This window comes from Salmo trutta, chromosome 4 (genome assembly GCF_901001165.1).
Source record: "Salmo trutta chromosome 4, fSalTru1.1, whole genome shotgun sequence".
Lineage (NCBI taxonomy): Eukaryota > Metazoa > Chordata > Actinopteri > Salmoniformes > Salmonidae > Salmo > Salmo trutta.
The window spans coordinates 823,900-846,681 of record NC_042960.1 but is presented as its reverse complement, the minus strand read 5'-3'; the positions used below and the strand labels follow the sequence as shown (position 1 = coordinate 846,681).

The following is a 22,782-nucleotide window of genomic DNA, read 5'->3' as shown; positions in this document are numbered from 1 at the left end:
CCTCCATCACTCATCTGATTAACTGACTGTTCCTTTATCTGATTAACTGGCTGTTCCTTTATCTAATTAACTGGCTGTTCCTTTATCTGATTAACTGGCTGTTCCTTTATCTGATTAACTGACTGTTCCTTTATCTGATTAACTGACTGTTCCTTCATCTGTTTAACTGACTGTTCCTTCATCTGTTAGACTGACTGTTCCTTCATCTGTTAGACTGACTGTTCCTTTATCCGATTAACTGACTGTTCCTTCATCTGTTAGACTGACTGTTCCTTCATCTGTTAGACTGACTGTTCCTTCATCTGTTAGACTGACTGTTCCTTCATCTGTTAGACTGACTGTTCCTTCATCTGTTAGACTGACTGTTCCTTTATCTGATTAACTGGCTGTTCCTTTATCTGATTAACTGACTGTTCCTTTATCTGATTAACTGGCTGTTCCTTTATCTGATTAACTGACTGTTCCTTTATCTGATTAACTGGCTGTTCCTTTATCTGATTAACAAGCTGTTCCTTTATCTGATTAACTGACTGTTCCTTTATCTGATTAACTGGCTGTTCCTTTATCTGATTAACAAGCTGTTCCTTTATCTGTTTAACTGACTGTTCCTTTATCTGATTAACTGGTGGTTCCTTTATCTGATTAACTGGCTGTTCCTTTTTCTGTTTAACTGACTGTTCCTTTATCTGTTAGACTGACTGTTCCTTCATCTGTTAGACTGACTGTTCCTTCATCTGTTAGACTGACTGTTCCTTTATCTGATTAACTGGCTGTTCCTTTATCTGTTAAACTGACTGTTCCTTTATCTGATTAACTGGCTGTTCCTTTATCTGATTAACTGGCTGTTCCTTTATCTGTTTAACTGACTGTTCCTTTATCTGATTAACTGGCTGTTCCTTTATCTGTTTAACTGACTGTTCCTTCATCTGACTAACTGGCTTTTCCTTTATCTGATTAACAAGCTGTTCCTTTATCTGTTTAACTGACTGTTCCTTTATCTGATTAACTGGTGGTTCCTTTATCTGATTAACTGGCTGTTCCTTTTTCTGTTTAACTGACTGTTCCTTTATCTGTTAGACTGACTGTTTCTTCATCTGTTAGACTGACTGTTCCTTCATCTGTTAGACTGACTGTTCCTTCATCTGTTAGACTGACTGTTCCTTTATCTGATTAACTGGCTGTTCCTTTATCTGTTAAACTGACTGTTCCTTTATCTGATTAACTGGCTGTTCCTTTATCTGATTAACTGGCTGTTCCTTTATCTGTTTAACTGACTGTTCCTTTATCTGATTAACTGGCTGTTCCTTTATCTGTTTAACTGACTGTTCCTTCATCTGACTAACTGGCTTTTCCTTTATCTGATTAACAAGCTGTTCCTTTATCTGTTTAACTGACTGTTCCTTTATCTGATTAACTGGTGGTTCCTTTATCTGATTAACTGGCTGTTCCTTTTTCTGTTTAACTGACTGTTCCTTTATCTGTTAGACTGACTGTTTCTTCATCTGTTAGACTGACTGTTCCTTCATCTGTTAGACTGACTGTTCCTTCATCTGTTAGACTGACTGTTCCTTCATCTGTTAGACTGACTGTTCCTTTATCTGATTAACTGGCTGTTCCTTTATCTGTTTAACTGACTGTTCCTTCATCTGACTAACTGGCTGTTCCTTTATCTGATTAACTGGCTGTTCCTTTATCTGTTTAACTGGCTGTTCCTTTATCTGATTAACTGGCTGTTCCTTTATCTGATTAACTGGCTGTTCCTTTATCTGTTTAACTGACTGTTCCTTCATCTGACTAACTGGCTGTTCCTTTATCTGATTAACTGGCTGTTCCTTTATCTGATTAACTGGCTGTTCCTTTATCTGATTAACTGGCTTTTCCTTTATCTGATTAACAAGCTGTTCCTTTATCTGTTTAACTGACTGTTCCTTTATCTGATTAACTGGTGGTTCCTTTATCTGATTAACTGGCTGTTCCTTTATCTGTTTAACTGACTGTTCCTTTATCTTATTAACTGGCTGTTCCTTTATCTGTTTAACTGACTGTTCCTTCATCTGACTAACTGGCTGTTCCTTTATCTGATTAACTGGCTGTTCCTTTATCTGATTAACTGGTGGTTCCTTATTCTGATTAACTGGCTGTTCCCTTATCTGTTAGACTGACTGTTCCTTTATCTGATTAACTGGTAGTTCCTTTATCTGTTTAACTGACTGTTCCTTTATCTGATTAACTGGCTGTTCCTTTATCTCTTTACATGTGACTGACTGGGGTTAGAATCTGGGTCTTGTGAGTGCCACAAGACTGGTGTTCGCCTGCTGAGCTAAAGCCTAGGGAACTAACGCACTCAGCTGATAGTGTGGGAGAGGCAGGGGAATCCGGGTCTCCTGCATGTCACAAGACTGAGTTAGCCCGCTGAGCTAAAGCCTGTCTGTCTACGTTTGTCTGTCTGCCTTTTTATGTGTCTGTCTGTATGTAGCCGACTGGGTCTCCTGTGCACCCCAAAACTGTGTTAGTCCGCTGAACTAAAGCCTAGATAGCTAAAGCAAGTCAGTCTTCAGGGGTTGTCATTGGGTTGAAAGTATACAGCACCAAATGAGCATACCACTATGCTGGACAGACCTGTTACACCAAAACTAATGACACCAAAACGTTCTGAGATTTACCAATTAGCCAGTTGGAACCATATAATGATAATCCCAATTATATCGTTAGAACCCCCACCTTCACTTTCCAAAGTCCATCTCATAACCTGAATGTGTCCCACTCATAATATCTAAGACTACTCATTCATTCCTGTCTCATGATATCTAAGACTACTCATTCATTCCTGTCTCATAATATCTAAGACTACTCATTCATTCCTGTCTCATAATATCTAAGACTACTCATTCATTCCTGTCTCATAATATCTAAGACTACTCATTCATTCCTGTCTCATAATATCTAAGACTACTCATTCATTCCTGTCTCATAATATCTAAGACTACTCATTCATTCCTGTCTCATAATATCTAAGACTACTCATTCATTCCTGTCTCATAATATCTAAGACTACTCATTCATTCCTGTCTCATAATATCTAAGACTACTCATTCATTCCTGTCTCATAATATCTAAGACTACTCATTCATTCCTGTCTCATAATATCTAAGACTACTCATTCATTCCTGTCTCATGTCGCATGTCACCAACTATTTCGGCACATATGAGAGTGCTGTGGGTTTTATTTACTAAGTCTCCACTCCTTATAGGCTAAGTCAAATTATTAATTCATAAATGTCTGTGCGACAACCTCCCTTTGGCAATCAGATGTAGTTTTTTTCCACTAATCTCCTTTCCTTCCTTCTATTCTCTCGCTCTCCATTCATCTCTCTATTCCCCCTCTCTCTGAGGCGTGCCGTTGCCGCCCGGAAACAGACCATAGAGGCTTCTGATCGCAAGCCAGGCAGCGAACCTAGTGCTGCTTTCTCTACCCGTCCTCCGCTCCTCCACAAAGCGGAGTCATTACCGGGCATCGTGCCTCCGTACCTCCCTCCCTTCCTCTCGCTCACTCACTCCATCCCTCCCTCCCGCGTGAGTCTGTCTGAATCTACTCCTTTCTCTATCTTGGAGCGCTGTCCTCTAGGCTATCTGCGGTTGCGCGCGCGGTCTCTCCAAGAATCCTCTCATCACCCGCACGCACAGAGCACGGCCCCTCCTCTTTCCGTTTTTTTTCTTCTCTCAATTACCCCCCCCCCCCGATCTTGGCCCGTGACGTAGGGGATTCCGTGGTGCCCACAACCGTAGGCGCTAACGGGATTCTCGAGTATAAATGGGACACCGGGAGCCAACATTCGGTACTCTCTCAGTCGCTCCGACTCGGGAACCAATCGTCCAGAGTACCAGTCAGCGGAGATAGCAGGCAGTATTTCACCCTCTCAGGCTAACTCGCTTTCGGCTTTGGTTTGAAATGGACACCCCTACAACCGCTCGGAGCAGACAATGCTCATTCATGCGCACCTGCAAAAGTAAGTTTCTACAGATTTTCTTACCACCATCTATTGGTTTTTACTGTTGTGCATTAGTTACTATGACTTTTACAAACTCTTACTTGATAGTTTTGAGAATCCTTCCTCCAGTTGACCTATTTCTACCACCTTTCTAACGGTTTCCCGTTATATTCTGTTTGTCTTCTGATGTAATAGTGTATGAGGTGTTGTGCATTAGTTAGGCTACTATGACTTTGAGAAAGTATCGTATTTGATAGTTTGGGAATCATTCACCCAGTTAGCAATGGAATGCATGATTCACAGATAATATTTCAACAAAATGTGTGCTTTGCAGCTATGTTAGATGCAGCCATTAACATGGATTGTAATTCCAATACGTTTGTAAAATAGATTTAGTACGGGACATTTTAAACTTGCAATTTTGCTATGATTGTACTTTGATTTTACTTTATGATGTAGGCCTACTTTGCAACTATTCAATAGATAGATATCGCCAGTGTAAGATATGGAACTTAACTTAGACTTTTCATATGTTTGTAATAGTTTTAGATACGATTTACTTGGGTTTACTTTGAGATACTGCCGTGCGTAATGCCTTACACAAGCAAAGAGAGACAGGCAGTTTTACGCACAGACTTGGTTACTCAATCACGCCTTCTAAAGTGATCATACGTCATCTCTGTCATCACATGGGCTCATGATGCTGTAATCTTTACTGATTATGAATTAACTGAGCTTCATATTGTCTAAATTGAGCGTTAATTATTTAATCAGTATTAAAATGACAATCTCATTCCATCAATATGATGATATTTTGCGAATGTTTTAAACAATTTCAATATGATACATTTTAGGTATTCAGATTAGACAACGGCTTTGCATAAAGTATTTAGCATCAACTGAAGGTAGCAATGTGGTTTAGTGCGGCAGTTGAGTGTCTGCGTCAACGGTTTCAGCACCGTTGTTCCTGGACAGCTCCGATTATCTTTCCCTCATATCTCCGTATTCAAACGTGACAATTTAAACTGATGTTGGGGATAAAAAACTATTGCTGCATCCATAACTATTTTGGTACATAAGCAACACTTTGATTGTGATCTGAGATTTGACTGATCAGCTGTACTGAGATTCAACTGCCACATTTCCAGCAGCAGTTTGCCATCCGGGCCACCACCAAACAGTTTCAGAACCACAGCTATCGGACAGCTCCCGACCTCACATCTAGACTCACTTCTCCCCTCTTCCCTCTCTCTCCCAGGCGGCCTCTCCCTGTGGCTGGTGGTGTGGTTGGTCCTCGGCAAGCCCGGTCCGTCGGCGGCGTGCCCGCATCTGTGCGTGTGCTACCCGACTCCCATGACCGTGAGCTGCCAGGCGCAGAACTTCACCTCCGTGCCCGTTGGCGTGCCCTACGACTCGCAGCGCGTGTTCCTACAGAACAACCGAATTACGGAGCTCAGAGTCGGCTCTTTCGGCTTCGGGACTCAGGTAAGAGACTATAGAGTGTTTAAATGAGACATGGTGTGTGTTTGAGTGTGTGATTCTTTTGACTTCTCTCTCTCTCCCTTTCTAACTCTCTCTGTCTCTATGTTCGCTACAAACCCTTGTTTTTCTTTTTGAGTTTGAGTCTTACCTACAATATGACCATAGAATAATACCTGACCCTAGAATACATATTGATATTCACACTCTCCCTCCTCCCCTCCTCCCCTCCCTCCCTCCACTCCCTCCCTCCCTCCCTCCCTCCCTCCCTCCCTCCCTCCCTCCCTACCTCTCCCCTATAGGTCTTGTGGCTGTTCTCCAACAACATCACGTGGATTGAGGCTGGCTCCTTCAGTGAGCTGAGGGATCTAGAGGAGCTGGACCTGGGGGACAACTCTCACCTGCGCAGGCTGGAAGGAGGCGCCTTCAGGGGCCTGGAGAAACTCCAGAGTCTCCACATGCACCGCTGCAAGCTTACCGCCCTGCCCCACGACCTGTTCCACAAGCTGTACAGCCTGCAGTTCCTCTACCTGCAGGTACGGGCAGTACACATATATTCACACACACAGGGGCACATATGTATACACACACAACACGCATACACACACACTACAGGGAAATCTCATAGCTGTGAAAATTACATGATTTTATATCATCACAATCACAATTACATCATGTTGTATCATGATTCAAATCATGCTGCATCAGTGATAGTTATGAGATGCCCTTTAGTGGAAGGTGTAAATGTTTCTCATCTGACCACTTCCTCTTCCTGTTTCCTGTTTCGTCCTTGTAGGAGAACCAGCTCCACTTCCTCCAGGATGACCTCTTCTCTGACCTCATCAACCTGAGCCAGCTCTTCTTGCATGGAAACCGTATCCGTACTCTGTCGGAGAACGTGTTCCGTGGCCTGGTCAACTTGGATCGCCTTCTTCTCCACGACAATCGTGTGCGCCAGGTTAACCGCCGGGCGTTCCGCGACCTCGGACGCCTCACCATGCTCTTCCTGTTCAACAACTCATTGGCTGAGCTCCCCGGCCAGGCTCTCCGTGACACCCAGGGCATCGAGTTCCTCCGTCTCAATGGGAACCCCTGGTCCTGTGGCTGCGAGGCCCTCCCCCTGTGGGAGTGGTTCCGTGGCGCCCGCGTCTCATCGTCCGAGCTGTTGTGTTCCTCCCCGTCCCCCCGCCGCGGGATGGACCTCCGCTTCCTCCGTGAGATGGACTTCGCCCTCTGCCCTCTCCCCGACCCCGGCACCCTGGCCGGCTCCACCACGAGGACCTTCAGCACCAAGACAAGATGGTGGTTCTCCAAGCACAAGCCCCAGTCCCAGACCAAGGCAGTGTTCGAGAAGAGCTCCGAGACCATCAAGGCCTTCCCGTTCCCCCAAGGAAAGAACAACCCACCCATCGTGACCTCCACCAATGTCAAGTACGAGCTCGGCGAGGAAGAGGCAGCACTACCCAAACTCGACGCTGAGGAGTACTGGGCGAACTATGGGAACGAGGACGCCGGCACCACGCTGCGATGCTTTGAGCTCGAGTGTCCGCCTGACTTCGATGGCCTCCCTCCCAACTCCTCCTCCAACCCCACGTCATCCCCCTCTCTCTCACTCCTCCTCGCCCTCTCGCTACTCGCCGTCTCCATCAATCTACACCTCATATTTGGCTGAATCCGACTTTTAGTACCCACTTCCCGTTCCTGTCTTTGCCCCGGGCCCTCTCAGGGCATGGGGAACCCCTTGTTAAAGACTCTGTACCTCCCTAGTTAACCCTCTGATGTCCTACTGGATAACTTCTATCTCTGTCAGTAGTACAGGACAGCAGGGGATACAAAGGGGGGGTTAGATTGTTACTTCTAACTTAATGCAGGGTTAAACAACAATGGCTGACAGTACATAGTACACTATTGTACATAGTACAATATAGTACAGTACAGTAGTCAACCAAGGCTGTTACTACAACAGGTGCATCTCACCTGTCTGGTGTGTCGGTTGCCACGACGACGCCTGCAATCAGGGGTCAGTGGTCACCTGTAACGCTCTACAGCTAATACCAGTGCTACTGACTGTTGCGAATGCTATAACTGTTGTCACTTGGAGGAATATTACAACTACAAGTGCTACGACTATTATATGCATGTTACTACTACTACTACTATTATGAATACGTTTGCTACTACAAGTGCTATGATTACAGTTACGACAGTAACTACATTTCTTCTGTTGTATTAACTCTGACAACTGTACTGTAAATAGGTCGGTGTACTTGATGGTGCAGAGCAGTTGGGATATCTGTCTTATATGTTGTCTACCATGATGCCTACTTTATAATGGATTGTTTACAGAAAAATAGCTAAGGAGAGAGAGAAAAGAAGGGATGATGGAATGAAAGAGAGGCAGTCACCAGCATACGAGAAGGTGAGAGAGGATATGTAGAGAGATAGGTAAAGGTAGAGAGACAGAAAGACACAGAGAGAGGATATGTAGAGAGATATGTAAAGGTAGAGAGACAGAAAGACACAGATAGAGGATATGTAGAGAGATATATAAAGGTAGAGAGACAGAAAGGCAGAGAGAGTGATGAGTTAAAAAGTTACCAAAGGAAGAAGCTAGAGGACAGAGAAGGTGGAAGAGAAGAAAGTGCAACAGGAAAGGACAGAGAGCGAGGGAGAGAGGGTTGTCGAGATGCTCAATAATAAAGAGAGCGGAAGAGAGGGAGCAAGGACAGGGCAGGCAATATAAATAAAGCAAAGGAATGTGAGACACGGTGAAATTAAGAAAGAAAGAGAGAGAGATAGAGAAAGTGACAGTACTGGCCCTTGACCATGAGATACTGAATAGGACAGACAAGCAATCACTTCAGGTATTCAAGTTCAGTCTTTGTATAACTTCATGTCCTTGTAAATATGACATCATCACCATAGAAGCCACAGGGGAAGGATGCTTCCTTTCTGGCAGTGTCAGTCGCTGTTCTGATTGGCTATCGCCGTTTGTTTGTGATGTCATTGACGGAATGTGTGATGTGACCAGTGAATGACCAGTATGAGAGATAAAAAGAGCTATTGAGATTCTGAATAACGTTTGTGAGACTTTTCTTTGAGGGCAGCAGCTGTTGTATTTCAAACTGATTTTACTTAATCAATAATTGATCTCTTTTAGTTCTTTGTTCCCTCTCTTGGAATGCTCACTCACTTCTTTGGAAGGTGAAAGTAGTGCACTACTTTTGACACTGCACTACATAGGGAACAGGGAGCCATTTCAGACGGAGCCAATGACTGCTAGTCAGTCCTTTAGCCAAACAACTTGATGATGAGTAAACAAACAAATTAAAAGTTTTCAACCCAGCCCCCCAATACTGTCTACCATACCCACCCCAATATCTCCAGTCTAATACCCAGCCCCCCAATACCATCTACCATACCCACCCCAATATCTCCAGTCTAATACCCAGCCTCCCAATACCGTCTACCATACCCACCCCAATATCTCCAGTCTAATACCCAGCCCCCCAATACCATCTACCATACCCACCCCAATATCTCCAGTCTAATACCCAGCCCCCCAATACCGTCTACCATACCCACCCCAATATCTCCAGTCTAATACCCAGCCCCCCAATACCGTCTACCATACCCACCCCAATATCTCCAGTCTAATACCCAGCCCCCCAATACCGTCTACCATACCCACCCCAATATCTCCAGTCTAATACCCAGCCCCCCAATACCATCTACCATACCCACCCCAATATCTCCAGTCTAATACCCAGCCCCCCAATACCGTCTACCATACCCACCCCAATATCTCCAGTCTAATACCCAGCCCCCCAATACCGTCTACCATACCCACCCCAATATCTCCAGTCTAATACCCAGCCCCCCAATACCATCTACCATACCCACCCCAATATCTCCAGTCTAATACCCAGCCCCCCAATACCATACACCATACCCACCCCAATATCTCCAGTCTAATACCCAGCCCCCCAATACCGTCTACCATACCCACCCCAATATCTCCAGTCTAATACCCAGCCCCCCAATACCATCTACCATACCCACCCCAATATCTCCAGTCTAATACCCAGCCCCCCAATACCATACACCATACCCACCCCAATATCTTCACTCTAATACCCAGCCCCCCAATACCGTCTACCATACCCACCCCAATATCTCCAGTGTAATACCCCCCCCCCACATCAACTAAGCATAATCAACTTAGTTCAACTCAGAATAATCAACTTAGACCAACTCAGAAGAATCAACTTAGTTGGACTCAGAAGAATCAACTTAGTTCAACTCAGAAGAATCAACTTAGTTCAACTCAGAGGAATCAACCAGTAACTGATCTGCATAGAACCCAAGAAGAGATCTAGAAGTGGAACTGGAAGAGACATAGAATGGCACACATGATGACTGGACTGGACTCCAAACCAATAAGACCGACTAGTGACTGACCAGCCATATTATTCCAATAGGACTGTTCTGGACTACTGAGCTTATAGATCCTGGCATAGAATGAATGGATGGAAAAACCTGGCAGTTTTCCAGCAGAAAGAGACAAGGAGAGTTACATTGTGGCTTTACTGAGATTGATCGACAGACGGACAGAACAACAGAGGGACCAAATTGTTACTCACAGACTTTGCTGACTCACAGAGAGACATAATTCCTCGACTTGCTGACAGAGACAGACAGACTGACTGACCTACCAGTGATCGACGGAAGACAGTTAAAAAGAGAGACTGGAATCTGATTGGCGGACAGCTGAAGCAACGTCAGAGAAAGGAGGAGGACCTCTAGGAGGTGACCAAAAACAGACTTCCTCTCCTCTTCCTTTCTTCCTACTCGTTTTGTCTGAGTTTCTACAAGGCTTTGTAGGAGGGTGGGTAGGCGTGCTGACGAATCATCTATCCCTCCCTCCTTCCTCCCCTCTCTCTCTCTCTGTCTCTCTCTTCCTTTCTTTATCCTACCGGTCACCTTTTTCTGTAAAGCACTCACCCCCCTCCATCCCTCTGAAGAGAGAGAGGGAAATTAAAGGAGGGAGCAGAAGGAAGAAGGAGAGAGAGAGAAAGAGGGGAGGAAGGAGGGAGGGAGGAGAGAGAGCACTCCTTTTACAGAGATGTTTTCAGTAGAGGTGAGGAGGGCAAGGACAGGCTGAGATAGGGTATGAGTAGGAGGAGAAGAGAGAGGCACACACACACACACACACACACACACACTCACACTCACACACACACACACACACACACACACACACACACACACACACACACACACACACACACACCTTAAGTTATGAGTTTCTAGACGAAGTGGTGAGAAACAGACAGACAGAGAGCAAAACGCAGACAGAGAGAGAGACGGACGGACGGACGCACAGACGGACAGACAGACAGACAGAGAGAGTCTTGCAGCTCCATGTAATGTCCTTGTTCCAATCTATTTCTGTTACAATAGTTACATAGATTGTGCTTTATCATAAAGCACAATCAACGCTCTTTTAAAGAAAAGCATTACCTATCTATGTTATTCAGTTGGAGATTTTGGGTTGCATCCCAAATGGCACCCTGTCCCCTATGCATGGGCCTCGGTCAAATGTAGACCACTAAATAGGGAGTAGGGTGCGCTTTGGGACACAGCCTTTCAATACATGTGAGTCAACCATAGAAATAGGATTCTATGGACTCAACAATACGCTGTTCACTAATAAGAGAGTCCAGGGATTGGTATGTGTTCTGTTCTGCTGTGGTAACAATGTGTCCGTCCATATATGTCAGCCATTAGGGTGAGGTCAAACTGGGCCTCGGTGCTCTTCTGTGGCCTTGACAGTCAGGTCACTTTCAGACGACCAAAGCCCCAGTCATACCATTTTACCCAATGATTGGACTGTAAATGAAACCTGTCTGCTTGACCGAGTGAGAGAGTGTGAGAGAGACTGTATGTGTGAGAAAACAATATTTTGGTATCTACTTGACTGTGTGAGGAGATTGAGTTGTCTTCTGCTGTCATCTTTCTCACCGTGGAAGAAAAGAGGCAACATTATATAAAGAATAAATACTGAACTTTGTTTTGAAAAAATGATTTGCGTGGGCGTATCATTTGAAGGATTTGGATATCAGCCTTGGCAAGTCCAGAGGGACACACACACTCACACTCACACACACACACACACACACACACACACACACACACACACACACACACACACACACACACACACACACACACACACACACACACACACACACACCAATACTCTCTTCATTGTGTAAGTCGTCTTCCAGGCAAATGTCCATTGGTAGATAACAGTTACCATGTACCACCATCAATATTACAATAGTCTCTTACTGTACATCAGTATTACAATAGTCTCTTAATGTCCAGTACATCAACATTACAATAGTATCTTAATTTACAGTACATCAACATTAAAATAGTCTCTTAATGTACAGTACATCAATATTACAATAGTCTCAATGTACAGTACATCAATATTACAATGGGATCTTAAAGTGGAACTGACAACGTTTTAACTACTTTGCAGATATGAAATAAGTAGACAATCATATCAGTAAAAAATATCAAATTCCCAGTTTATGTTACCAACTTTACAAGAGGTTTTAAAAATAGGTTCTATTTGACTCAACGTTCCCTGACGTCCACTAAGTTATTGTTGGCAGAATAGATGGATGCAGTTCAATGCATGATTAATACAATTCACCAATACATTTCTCGTTAGTCCCAAACATATTGCTATCAGGTTGTAAACCACAGCTGGTCTGCTTGGTACACTGTTGGCTGCATCCACCTGGGAGGCACTGTTTCTAGATAACATGTAAACAGCCTAACCAGCTCTTCTAGGGAGAGTCACAGGGTCAGAGTGAGCTGTTCTCTCATTTACATCTGGAAGTAGCTAGCAAGCTACACAACTTTAGCCAGTTAGCTTGGGTACTTTGTTGGGACAAGCATGCATCGGCAGGCAAGCTGCAGGAGGACCAGCAGGTTACTTACTATTCCCCATCGTTTATCAGTGACATTTTGACTGTTAAATAGCTGAAAAAGTTTGAGAGCATTTATCTAATGTTCCCTCGTTAGATTTTAGCTCATCTTACTCTTGGCTAGTATTAGATGTTGGTCTTGTTGTTGTTGATGTGTATAACTGAGGTAGAGAGCCAACCTGTTCATGGTTGTTTGATCAATAGGACTGTAAAGTTCCCAAATGGAAGAGGACTCCTGTTGTATTTACATTACTGCAGAAATCCTTTCAGGTGTATTTTGTGTCTTTTGGTGAATGTGTTCTAATGATCTGAAGTCACACTGTTGCTGCTGCCTGTTACACACAGTCCAGTTCATAGTGAATGATGGCAGGTCCTACTGCCTGGAAACACACAGTCCAGTTCATAGTGAATGATGACAGGCCCTACTGCCTGTAAACACACAGTCCAGTTCATAGTGAATGATGACAGGCCCTACTGCCTGGAAACACACAGTCCAGTTCATAGTGAATGATGACAGGTCCTACTGCCTGGAAACACACAGTCCAGTTCATAGTGAATGATGACAGGCCCTACTGCCTGTAAACACACAGTCCAGTTCATAGTGAATGATGACAGGCCCTACTGCCTGGAAACACACAGTCCAGTTCATAGTGAATGATGACAGGCCCTACTGCCTGGAAACACACAGTCCAGTTCATAGTGAATGATGGCAGGCCCTACTGCCTGTAAACACACAGTCCAGTTCATAGTGAATGATGACAGGCCCTACTGCCTGTAAACACACAGTCCAGTTCATACTGAATGATGGCAGGCCCTACTGCCTGTAAACACACAGTCCAGTTCATAGTAAACACACAGTTCAGTTCATAGTGAATGATGGCAGGCAATACTGCCTGGAAACACATAGTCCAGTTCAAAGTGTAGCTGTAGCTCTGATTGTCTATGGCGCACTGGTCTGTGTAGACTCCGGTCCTGGACAAGACAGATGTTTTCATTAGGTTTTATTTACTGCAGTGTCTATTAATTGTCCAAACGCACGGTCGCTTTCCCACACTATATTGTTATAACATTTTCACAAATGTCTTAGTATATGTAATCCCCAAAAATTCTATGAATTTATGAAAACGTGAAACTGACCATCTCTAAGTGCTCGCTTGTCCAATTTTTTTAAAACTCATGCTCTTCTTGGGCGTATTAATGAACCGATTTTAATAAGATTTCATGTTGCTAGAACTCTGTCAGTTCCGCTTTAAATATACTATATATACAGTGCTGGAAAACACAAGGTACATTGAACCTTAAAACCTCTCTAGGGTAGGGGGCAGTATTTTCACGGCCGGATGAAAAACGTACCCAAATTAAACGGCCTACTACTCGGGCCCAGGAACTAGAATATGCATATTATTAGTAGATTTGGATAGAAAACACTCTGAAGTTTCTAAAACTGTTTGAATGATGTCTGTGAGTATAACAGAACTCATATGGCAGGCAAAAACCTGAGAAACATCTAACCAGGAAGTGATAATTCTGGTGCTTGTAGTCCTTTCAAGTCATTGCCAATCGAACACACAGTGACTTAGGGTTCATTTTGCACTTCCTAAGGCTTCCACTAGATGTCAACAGTCTTTAGAAAGTTGTTTGAGGCGTCTATGATGAACAGAAAGCGGACAAGAAGGTGGGGAAGTTGGTGACCCAGGGAAGGACATCAGTTCATTGGCGCGCATTCACGTGAGGAGTTAGCTGTGTTCCAAAACATTTTTCAAGACAATGGAATCGTCTGGTTGGAATATTATTGAAGTTTCACGTTATAAAGGCCCTAAAGATTGATGCTATACAACGTTTGACATGTTTGAACGAATGTAAATATAACTTTTTTTAACTTTTCGTCGTGACATTTTCCGAGTGCTTCCTACACTTGGAGTAGCTAACTGAACGCACTAACAACAAGGAGCTATTCGGACATAAATTATGGACTTTATCGAACAAAGCAACATTTATTGTGGACCTGGGATTCCTGGAAGTGCCTTCTGATGAAGATCATCAAAGGTAAGTGAATATTTCTAATGCTATTTAATATTTTAGATGACTCCAAAATGGCGGGTATCTGTATTGCCTGGTGTATTTTTCTGAGCGCAGTACTCAGATTATTGCAACGTGTGCTTTCCTCTTGAAGCTTTTTTTAAATCTGTCACAGCGTTAGCATAAAGGAGATGTTCATCTATAATTCTTTGAATGACAGTTTAATATTTTATCAACGTTCATGACGAGTATTTTTGTAAATTGTTGTGCTGATTCACCGGCAGTATTGGAGGCAAAATATTTTCTGAACGTCACGCGGGGGGGTGGGGTTTATGGGGTTTATGGATATAAATATGAACTTGATCGAACAAAAATGCATGTATTGTGTAACATGATGTCCTAGGAGTGTCATCTGATGAAGATCGTCAAAGGTTAGGGCTTCATTTAGCTGTGTTTTGGGTATTTGTGATGCATCTAGTTGCTTGGAAAATGGCTGTGTGGTTATTTGTGTCTATGTACTCTCCTAACATAATCTAATGTTTTGCTTTCGCTGTAAAGCCTTTTTGAAATCGGACAACGTGGTTTGATTCAGGAGAAGTGTATCTATAAAATGGTGTAAAATAGTCCTATGTTTGAGAACTTTGAATTATGACATTTTGTGGTTTTGAATTTGGCACTGATTTTTCACTGGCTGTTGAATAGTGTGCACGGTGGGTGGGACGATAGCGTCCCACCTACCCTAGAGAGGGTTTACCAATATAGTTCATTTAATAAAAAGGCATAGTCCCTCTTTCACACACTTATTTACTTTTTGCTCTCTTTCTCCCTCTCTTACTCCCCATCTCTCTCTCTCTCTCCCCTCTCTATCTTTCCTATTAATTTTTCCTCACCTCTCTCTCTCACAATCCCCTCCTCCCCTTTTTCTCTCCCTCATTCACTCTCCCTCTCTCATTTATCTCTCCCCACCTCTCGCTCTCACAGTCCCTTCCTCCTCGCTTTCTCTCTCTCTCTTTCTCTCTCTCTCTTTCTCCTAACTCCTTTATCTTTCCCCAACTCTCTCTCCTCCCTCCATCTCTCTCTCTCCATCTCTCTCTCCTCCCTCCATCTCTCTCTCCTCCCTCCATCTCTCTCAAAGCAGATGGCAGTAAGAGCAGCAGTGTGGAGACAGAGAATGGCACCACCATGCAGGAAACACCTGCTCTGTTTCAACAATATTATATTTAAACAGTAATAATCAGCAATGTACAGTAGTGATTAAAAAAACATGTGGTGTGTAAACGCTGATCTCCCTTGGCGGTGAATAAATTAACGCTTCCTATATTTTCAATGCATTTTTCTAAAATATGTGGGTTTATATGTTTATATGTGTTTAGCCTCCACTACGCCACTGATAATAATATGAATATACATCAATATTACATCATATCTGGCCTGTGTTTTCCTCATATGAGCCTTAATGTATGACTATATAGCCTTTATGGCTGTTTCCCAAACTTGGTCCTGGGGACCCCAAGGGGTGCACATTTAGGTTTTTTCGCCAGCACTACGCAGCTGATTCAAATAAACAAAGCCGGTAATGAGTTGATTGTTACATTTAGGAAACGCTGCTTCATGGCCATGGCATACACTCCACTCCGTATTTATTTGGATGGTGAAGCTAAAACTTTTAGATACTCCAGAATTGAAGATTTAAGATCAAATGTTTCATATGAGGCAACAGTACAGAATGTCACCTTCTTTTAAGGGGATTTTCATACACGTCGTTTTACCGTCTAGAAATGAATGCACTTTATATATCTAGTACCTCCATTTGAAGGTGTGTCACGATTCCCACCGACGGTGGCGCCCCCTCCTGCTCGGGTGGCGCTCGGCGGTCGTCGTCACCGGCCTATTAGCTACTACCGATCCCTTTTTGGTTTTCCCTTTTTTTGGTTTTGGGCACCTGTGGCCAATTAGCTATTAGAGGGGGTATTTAGTTTAGCTGGCCCGTCTGTTGTTTGTGCGGGATTAATTTTTGTTCATTGATGACGTGTTGTTCGTCGGCTTTACCTGGTCGTCTATTTTGTATTTTATTCCCTATGGTTGGGAACTTTTGTTTATCCTGTGTTATTAAAAACACCACTCCCTGTGTTCGCTGCTTCCTGCGCCTCATTCCTCCTACCCGACTACCGAAGCCGTTACAAGGTGTCATAAGTATAGGGACAAATTCACTTATAGTGTATTAAAGTACTCAAAAGTTTAGTATTTGGTCTCGTATTCACAGCACACAATGACTACATCAGGTTTGTGACTCTACACGTGTTGGATGCATTTGCATTTTGATTTGGGTTGTGTTTCCGATTATTTTGTGCCCAATAGAAATGAATGGTAAATCATGTATTGGGTCATTTTGGAGTCACTTTTATTGTAAATAAGATAGAATATGTTTCTGAACCCTTGTACATTAATGTGACATTACCATGATCACAGATAATCATCAACAAATCATCAATAATGATGAGTGAGAAAGTTACAGAGGCAAAACATTGTACCCCCAAAACATGCTAGCCTCTAACCATTACCAATAACAGGGGAGGTTAGCATGTCTAGGGGGGATGATATGTATGTCTATAACTTACCTCTAACCATTACCAATAACAGGGGAGGTTAGCATGTCTAGGGGGGATGATATGTATGTCTATAACTTACCTCTAACCATTACCAATAACAGGGGAGGTTAGCATGTCTAGGGGGGATGATATGTATGTCTATAACTTACCTCTAACCATTACCAATAACAGGGGAGGTTAGCATGTCTAGGGGGGATGATATGTATGTCTATAACTTACCTCTAACCATTACCAATAACAGGGGAGGTTAGCATGTCTAGGGGGGATGATATGTATGTCTATAACTTACCTCTAACATTACCAATAACAGGGGAGGTTAGCATGTCTAGGGGGGATGATATGTATGTCTATAACTTACCTCTAACCATTACCAATAACAGGGGAGGTTAGAATGTCTAGGGGGGATGATATGTATGTCTATAACTTACCTCTAACCATTACCAATAACAGGGGAGGTTAGCATGTCTAGGGGGGATGATATGTATGTCTATAACTTACCTCTAACATTACCAATAACAGGGGAGGTTAGCATGTCTAGGGGGGATGATATGTATGTCTATAACTTACCTCTAACATTACCAATAACAGGGGAGGTTAGCATGTCTAGGGGGGATGATATGTATGTCTATAACTTACCTCTAACCATTACCAATAACAGGGGAGGTTAGCATGTCTAGGGGGGATGATATGTATGTCTATAACTTACCTCTAACCATTACCAATAACAGGGGAGGTTAGCATGTCTAGGGGGGATGATATGTATGTCTATAACTTACCTCTAACATGACCAATAACAGGGGAGGTTAGCATGTCTAGGGGGGATGATATGTATGTCTATAACTTACCTCTAACATTACCAATAACAGGGGAGGTTAGCATGTCTAGGGGGGATGATATGTATGTCTATAACTTACCTCTAACCATTACCAATAACAAGGGAGGTTAGCATGTCTAGGGGGGATGATATGTATGTCTATAACTTACCTCTAACATGACCAATAACAGGGGAGGTTAGCATGTCTAAGGGGGGATGATATGTATGTCTATAACTTACCTCTAACCATTACCAATAACAGGGGAGGTTAGCATGTCTAGGGGGATGATATGTATGTCTGTGACTTACCTCTAACCATTACCAATAACAGGGGAGGTTAGCATGTCTAGGGGGGATGATATGTATGTCTGTAACTTACCTCTAACCATTACCAATAACAGGGGAGGTTAGCATGTCTAGGGGGGATGATATGTATGTCTGTAACTTACCTCTAACATTACCAATAACAGGGGAGGTTAGCATGTCTAGGGGATGATATGTATGTCTATAACTTACCTCTAACCATTACCAATAACAGGGGAGGTTAGCATGTCTAGGGGGGATGATATGTATGTCTGTGACTTACCTCTAACCATTACCAATAACAGGGGAGGTTAGCATGTCTAGGGGTGGATGATATGTATGTCTATAACTTACCTCTAACCATTACCAATAACAGGGGAGGTTAACATGTCTAGGGGGATGATATGTATGTCTATAACTTACCTCTAACCATTACCAATAACAGGGGAGGTTAGCATGTCTAGGGGGGATGATATGTATGTCTATAACTTACCTCTAACATTACCAATAACAGGGGAGGTTAGCATGTCTAAGGGGGATGATATGTATGTCTATAACTTACCTCTAACCATTACCAATAACAGGGGAGGTTAGCATGTCTAGGGGATGATATGTATGTCTATAAATTACCTCTAACATTACCAATAACAGGGGAGGTTAGCATGTCTAGGGGGATGATATGTATGTCTATAACTTACCTCTAACATTACCAATAACAGGGGAGGTTAGCATGTCTAGGGGGGATGATATGCATGTCTATAACTTACCTCTAACCATTACCAATAACAGGGGAGGTTAGCATGTCTAGGGGGGGATGATATGTATGTCTATAACTTACCTCTAACCATTACCAATAACAGGGGAGGTTAGCATGTCTAGGGGATGATATGTATGTCTATAACTTACCTCTAACATTACCAATAACAGGGGAGGTTAGCATGTCTAGGGGGGATGCTATGTATGTCTATAACTTACCTCTAACATTACCAATAACAGGGGAGATTAGCATGTCTAGGGGGGATGATATGTATGTCTATAACTTACCTCTAACCATTACCAATAACAGGGGAGGTTAGCATGTCTAGGGGGGATGATATGTATGTCTATAACTTACCTCTAACCATTACCAATAACAGGGGAGGTTAACATGTCTAGGGGGGATGATATGTATGTCTATAACTTACCTCTAACATTACCAATAACAGGGGAGGTTAGCATGTCTAGGGGATGATATGTATGTCTATAACTTACCTCTAACATTACCAATAACAGGGGAGGTTAGCATGTCTAGGGGGATGATATGTATGTCTATAACTTACCTCTAACATGACCAATAACAGGGGAGGTTAGCATGTCTAGGGGGGATGATATGTATGTCTATAACTTACCTCTAACATTACCAATAACAGGGGAGGTTAGCATGTCTAGGGGGGATGATATGTATGTCTATAACTTTCTCCCTCATCATTGTACATAAAGTGTTTTTATTTCTAAACGGTAAAACAGATATGTATGAAAATACCCTGAAATGAAAGGTGACATTCTGTACTGTCGCCTCACATGAAACATTTGATATCAAATCCAAAATGCTGGAGTATAGAGAGAACCACATTAAACATTTTAGTTTCACTGTCCCGAAAAATACATCAGGGAGTGTAAATTGGGAAACTTGATTGATTGAATGAATAAATAGACAATTAATAGACAATTACAGCCACAGCATGACAAAACCAACGACAGCACACAACGTAAAAACAAAACAGCCCACAGGGCTCTGGTCAACAGTAGTGCACTACAGGGTTCCATTTGGGAAAGAGCCCGGGTGTCTCTGTGGAACAGTGGAGGCTGGTGGGAGGAGCTCCAGGAGGACAGGCTCATTGTAATGGCTAGAATGGAATGAATGGAACAAAGTAAAACGTGTGGTTTCCATATATTTGATGCAAATTATAGCGTTCCATTGATTCCACTCCAGTCACTACAATGAGCACGTCATCCTATAGCTCCTCCCAACAGCCTCATCTGCTGTGGGAAGTGTATTTGCATGGCACCAGCAACACCAGGGTGGTGGGTTTGATTCCCTCTGGGTTTATATACTGAACACCAGGGAGGTGGGTTTGATTCCCTCTGGGGTCATATACTGAACACCAGGGTGGTGGGTGTGATTCCCTCTGGGTTTATATACTGAACACCAGGGTGGTGGGTTTGAGTCCCTCTGGGGTTATATACTGAGCACCAGGGTGGTGGGTTTGAGTCCCTCTGGGGTCATATACTGAACACCAGGGTGGTGGGTTTGATTCCCTCTGGGGTTATATACTGAACACCAGGGTGGTGGGTTTGAGTCCCTCTGGGGTTATATACTGAACACCAGGGTGGTGGGTTTGTTTCCCTCTGGGGTTGAACACCAGGGTGGTGGGTGTGATTCCCTCTGGGGTTATATACTGAACACCAGGGTGGTGGGTTTGATTCCCTCTGGGCTTATATACTGAACACCAGGGTGGTGGGTTTGATTCCCTCTGGGGTTATATACTGAACACCAGGGTGGTGGGTTTGATTCCCTCTGGGGTCATATACTGAGCACCAGGGTGATGGGTTTGAGTCCCTCTGGGGTCATATACTGAACACCAGGGTGGTGGGTTTGATTCCCTCTGGGTTTATATACTGAACACCAGGGTGGTGGCTTTGATTCCCTCTGGGGTCATATACTGAACACCAGGGTGGTGGGTTTGATTCCCTCTGGGTTTATATACTGAACACCAGGGTGGTGGGTTTGATTCCCTCTGGGGTTATATACTGAACACCAGGGTGGTGGGTTTGAGTCCCTCTGGGGTTATATACTGAACACCAGGGTGGTGGGTTTGAGTCCCTCTGGGGTTATATACTGACACCAGGGTGGTGGGTTTAATTCCCCCTGGGGTTATATACTGAGCACCAAGGTGGTGGGTTTGAGTCCCTCTGGGGTTATATACTGAACACCAGGGTGGTGGGTTTGATTCCCTCTGGGGTTATATACTGAACACCAGGGTGGTGGGTTTGAGTCCCTCTGGGGTCATATACTGAACACAAGGGTGGTGGGTTTGAGTCCCTCTGGGGTCATATACTGAACACCAGGGTGGTGGGTTTGATTCCCTCTCAATGTATTGTACGTCAGACAGAAGACACTTTTAAGCGGTATATAAAATATATTATGCACAACACAGAAACATTTCTCAAGATAACATTCTACTTTTCACTCCATCTTAGATGACGTTCGTATTGTACCATCAGAACCATCACATTTAGCCTGTGTCCCAAATGGCATTTCATTCCCTATATAGTGCACTACTTTTGACCAGAATCATCCCTTGGATGACATCCATAGTACAGAACAGCACATGCACTATTAGTGACTAATCCCCAGCTTTCCTGATCTAAATAAGGAAATATACTGACTTCTCTCAATGGAACGTCACGCAGAACACGCACACATACGCCAAGGAGTGTCCGGCCGGCCAACATTGTATTCCCATTGGATGCAACACATGTGAGCCAACAGACCTCACTATGACGCAACCACATGTTAAAATATGGGCCGAGTGGGTTTTGATTGGACGGCAGCCATGTCAATCACCAGTGAGGCAGAGTTGGAGTCAATCAGACGAGAGAGGGGGAGAGTGCCTTGGATCTGTTTCTGGATCAATTAATATTAATGAGTCAGTCAGTAAGTCAGTCAGTGAGTCAGTGAGTGAGTGAGTGAGTGAGAGAGAGAGAGAGAGAGAGATCAATGAATATTAATGAGAGACGGGGAGAGAGGGATAGAGGGAGGGAAGTGTAGAGAGGAGAAGGGGGGTAAAGTCAAAGGAGAAACGATTGGGCAGTCTGATAAACATTTTGGTCCCGGAAGTTGTACGTCAACAGTGTGACCAAATTGGGAGTTGTCACAACTTGCCCCCACACAATACACACTCAGTCAGACTCATTCACACATCCACCCAACAATGAACAACCCACACTGAATCATACACATGCCCATAACAGCAAAATCAACACACAGTTTCACACATGCACACAGCGTGCACGTGAGGTATGCAACGTGTGCTCATCTATTTAGCATATTCTGGGGCTTATTTCACATCACCTTGTAGGGAACATAACATCAACTCTCACCCCTCCTTCTCTATCTTTATTTCATACATTCTTCTCTCTTTCTGTTTCCATCATCTTGTCTCTCCTCCTTCCTCCTCTCCCTCACACCTTTTCTGCCTTTTCTCCTCTTTTCATTCCTTCTCCAACGTTCCCTGTTGCACATTTTTGTTTTCATTTCTCACAGGCCCTTAAGCATCGTTCAACTTCATTCTTTCTTTGTTATTCTGGACTGGCGTCATTCTTTATCTCCATGGACCCTTCATAACTATGTCAGTTTACTGTCACAAATCTCAGTGTTCTGTCTGTTGTTTTTGTACTATCTCTATACTCGTCTCTCTCTCTACTCTCTCTCTCTGTCTCTCTCTCTCTCTCTCTCTCTCTCTCTCTCTCTCCTTCTCTCTCTCCTTCTCTCCCCCTCTCCTCTTCCCTATCTCTCTCTCTCT

General features: G+C 43.5%; 1 protein-coding gene across 1 annotated transcript; it reads left to right on the top strand.

Moving 5' to 3' along the window:
- Positions 1–3,784: 3,784 nt before the first annotated feature.
- LOC115189965 (reticulon-4 receptor-like 2) lies at positions 3,785–7,904 on the top strand. The gene is made up of 4 exons (XM_029748492.1): positions 3,785–4,007; positions 5,248–5,474; positions 5,771–6,004; positions 6,265–7,904. Exons 1-4 carry the CDS (start codon positions 3,950–3,952, stop codon positions 7,138–7,140), a joined length of 1,395 nt encoding a protein of 464 aa, XP_029604352.1. The 5' UTR covers positions 3,785–3,949; the 3' UTR covers positions 7,141–7,904.
- Positions 7,905–22,782: the final 14,878 nt, after the last annotated feature.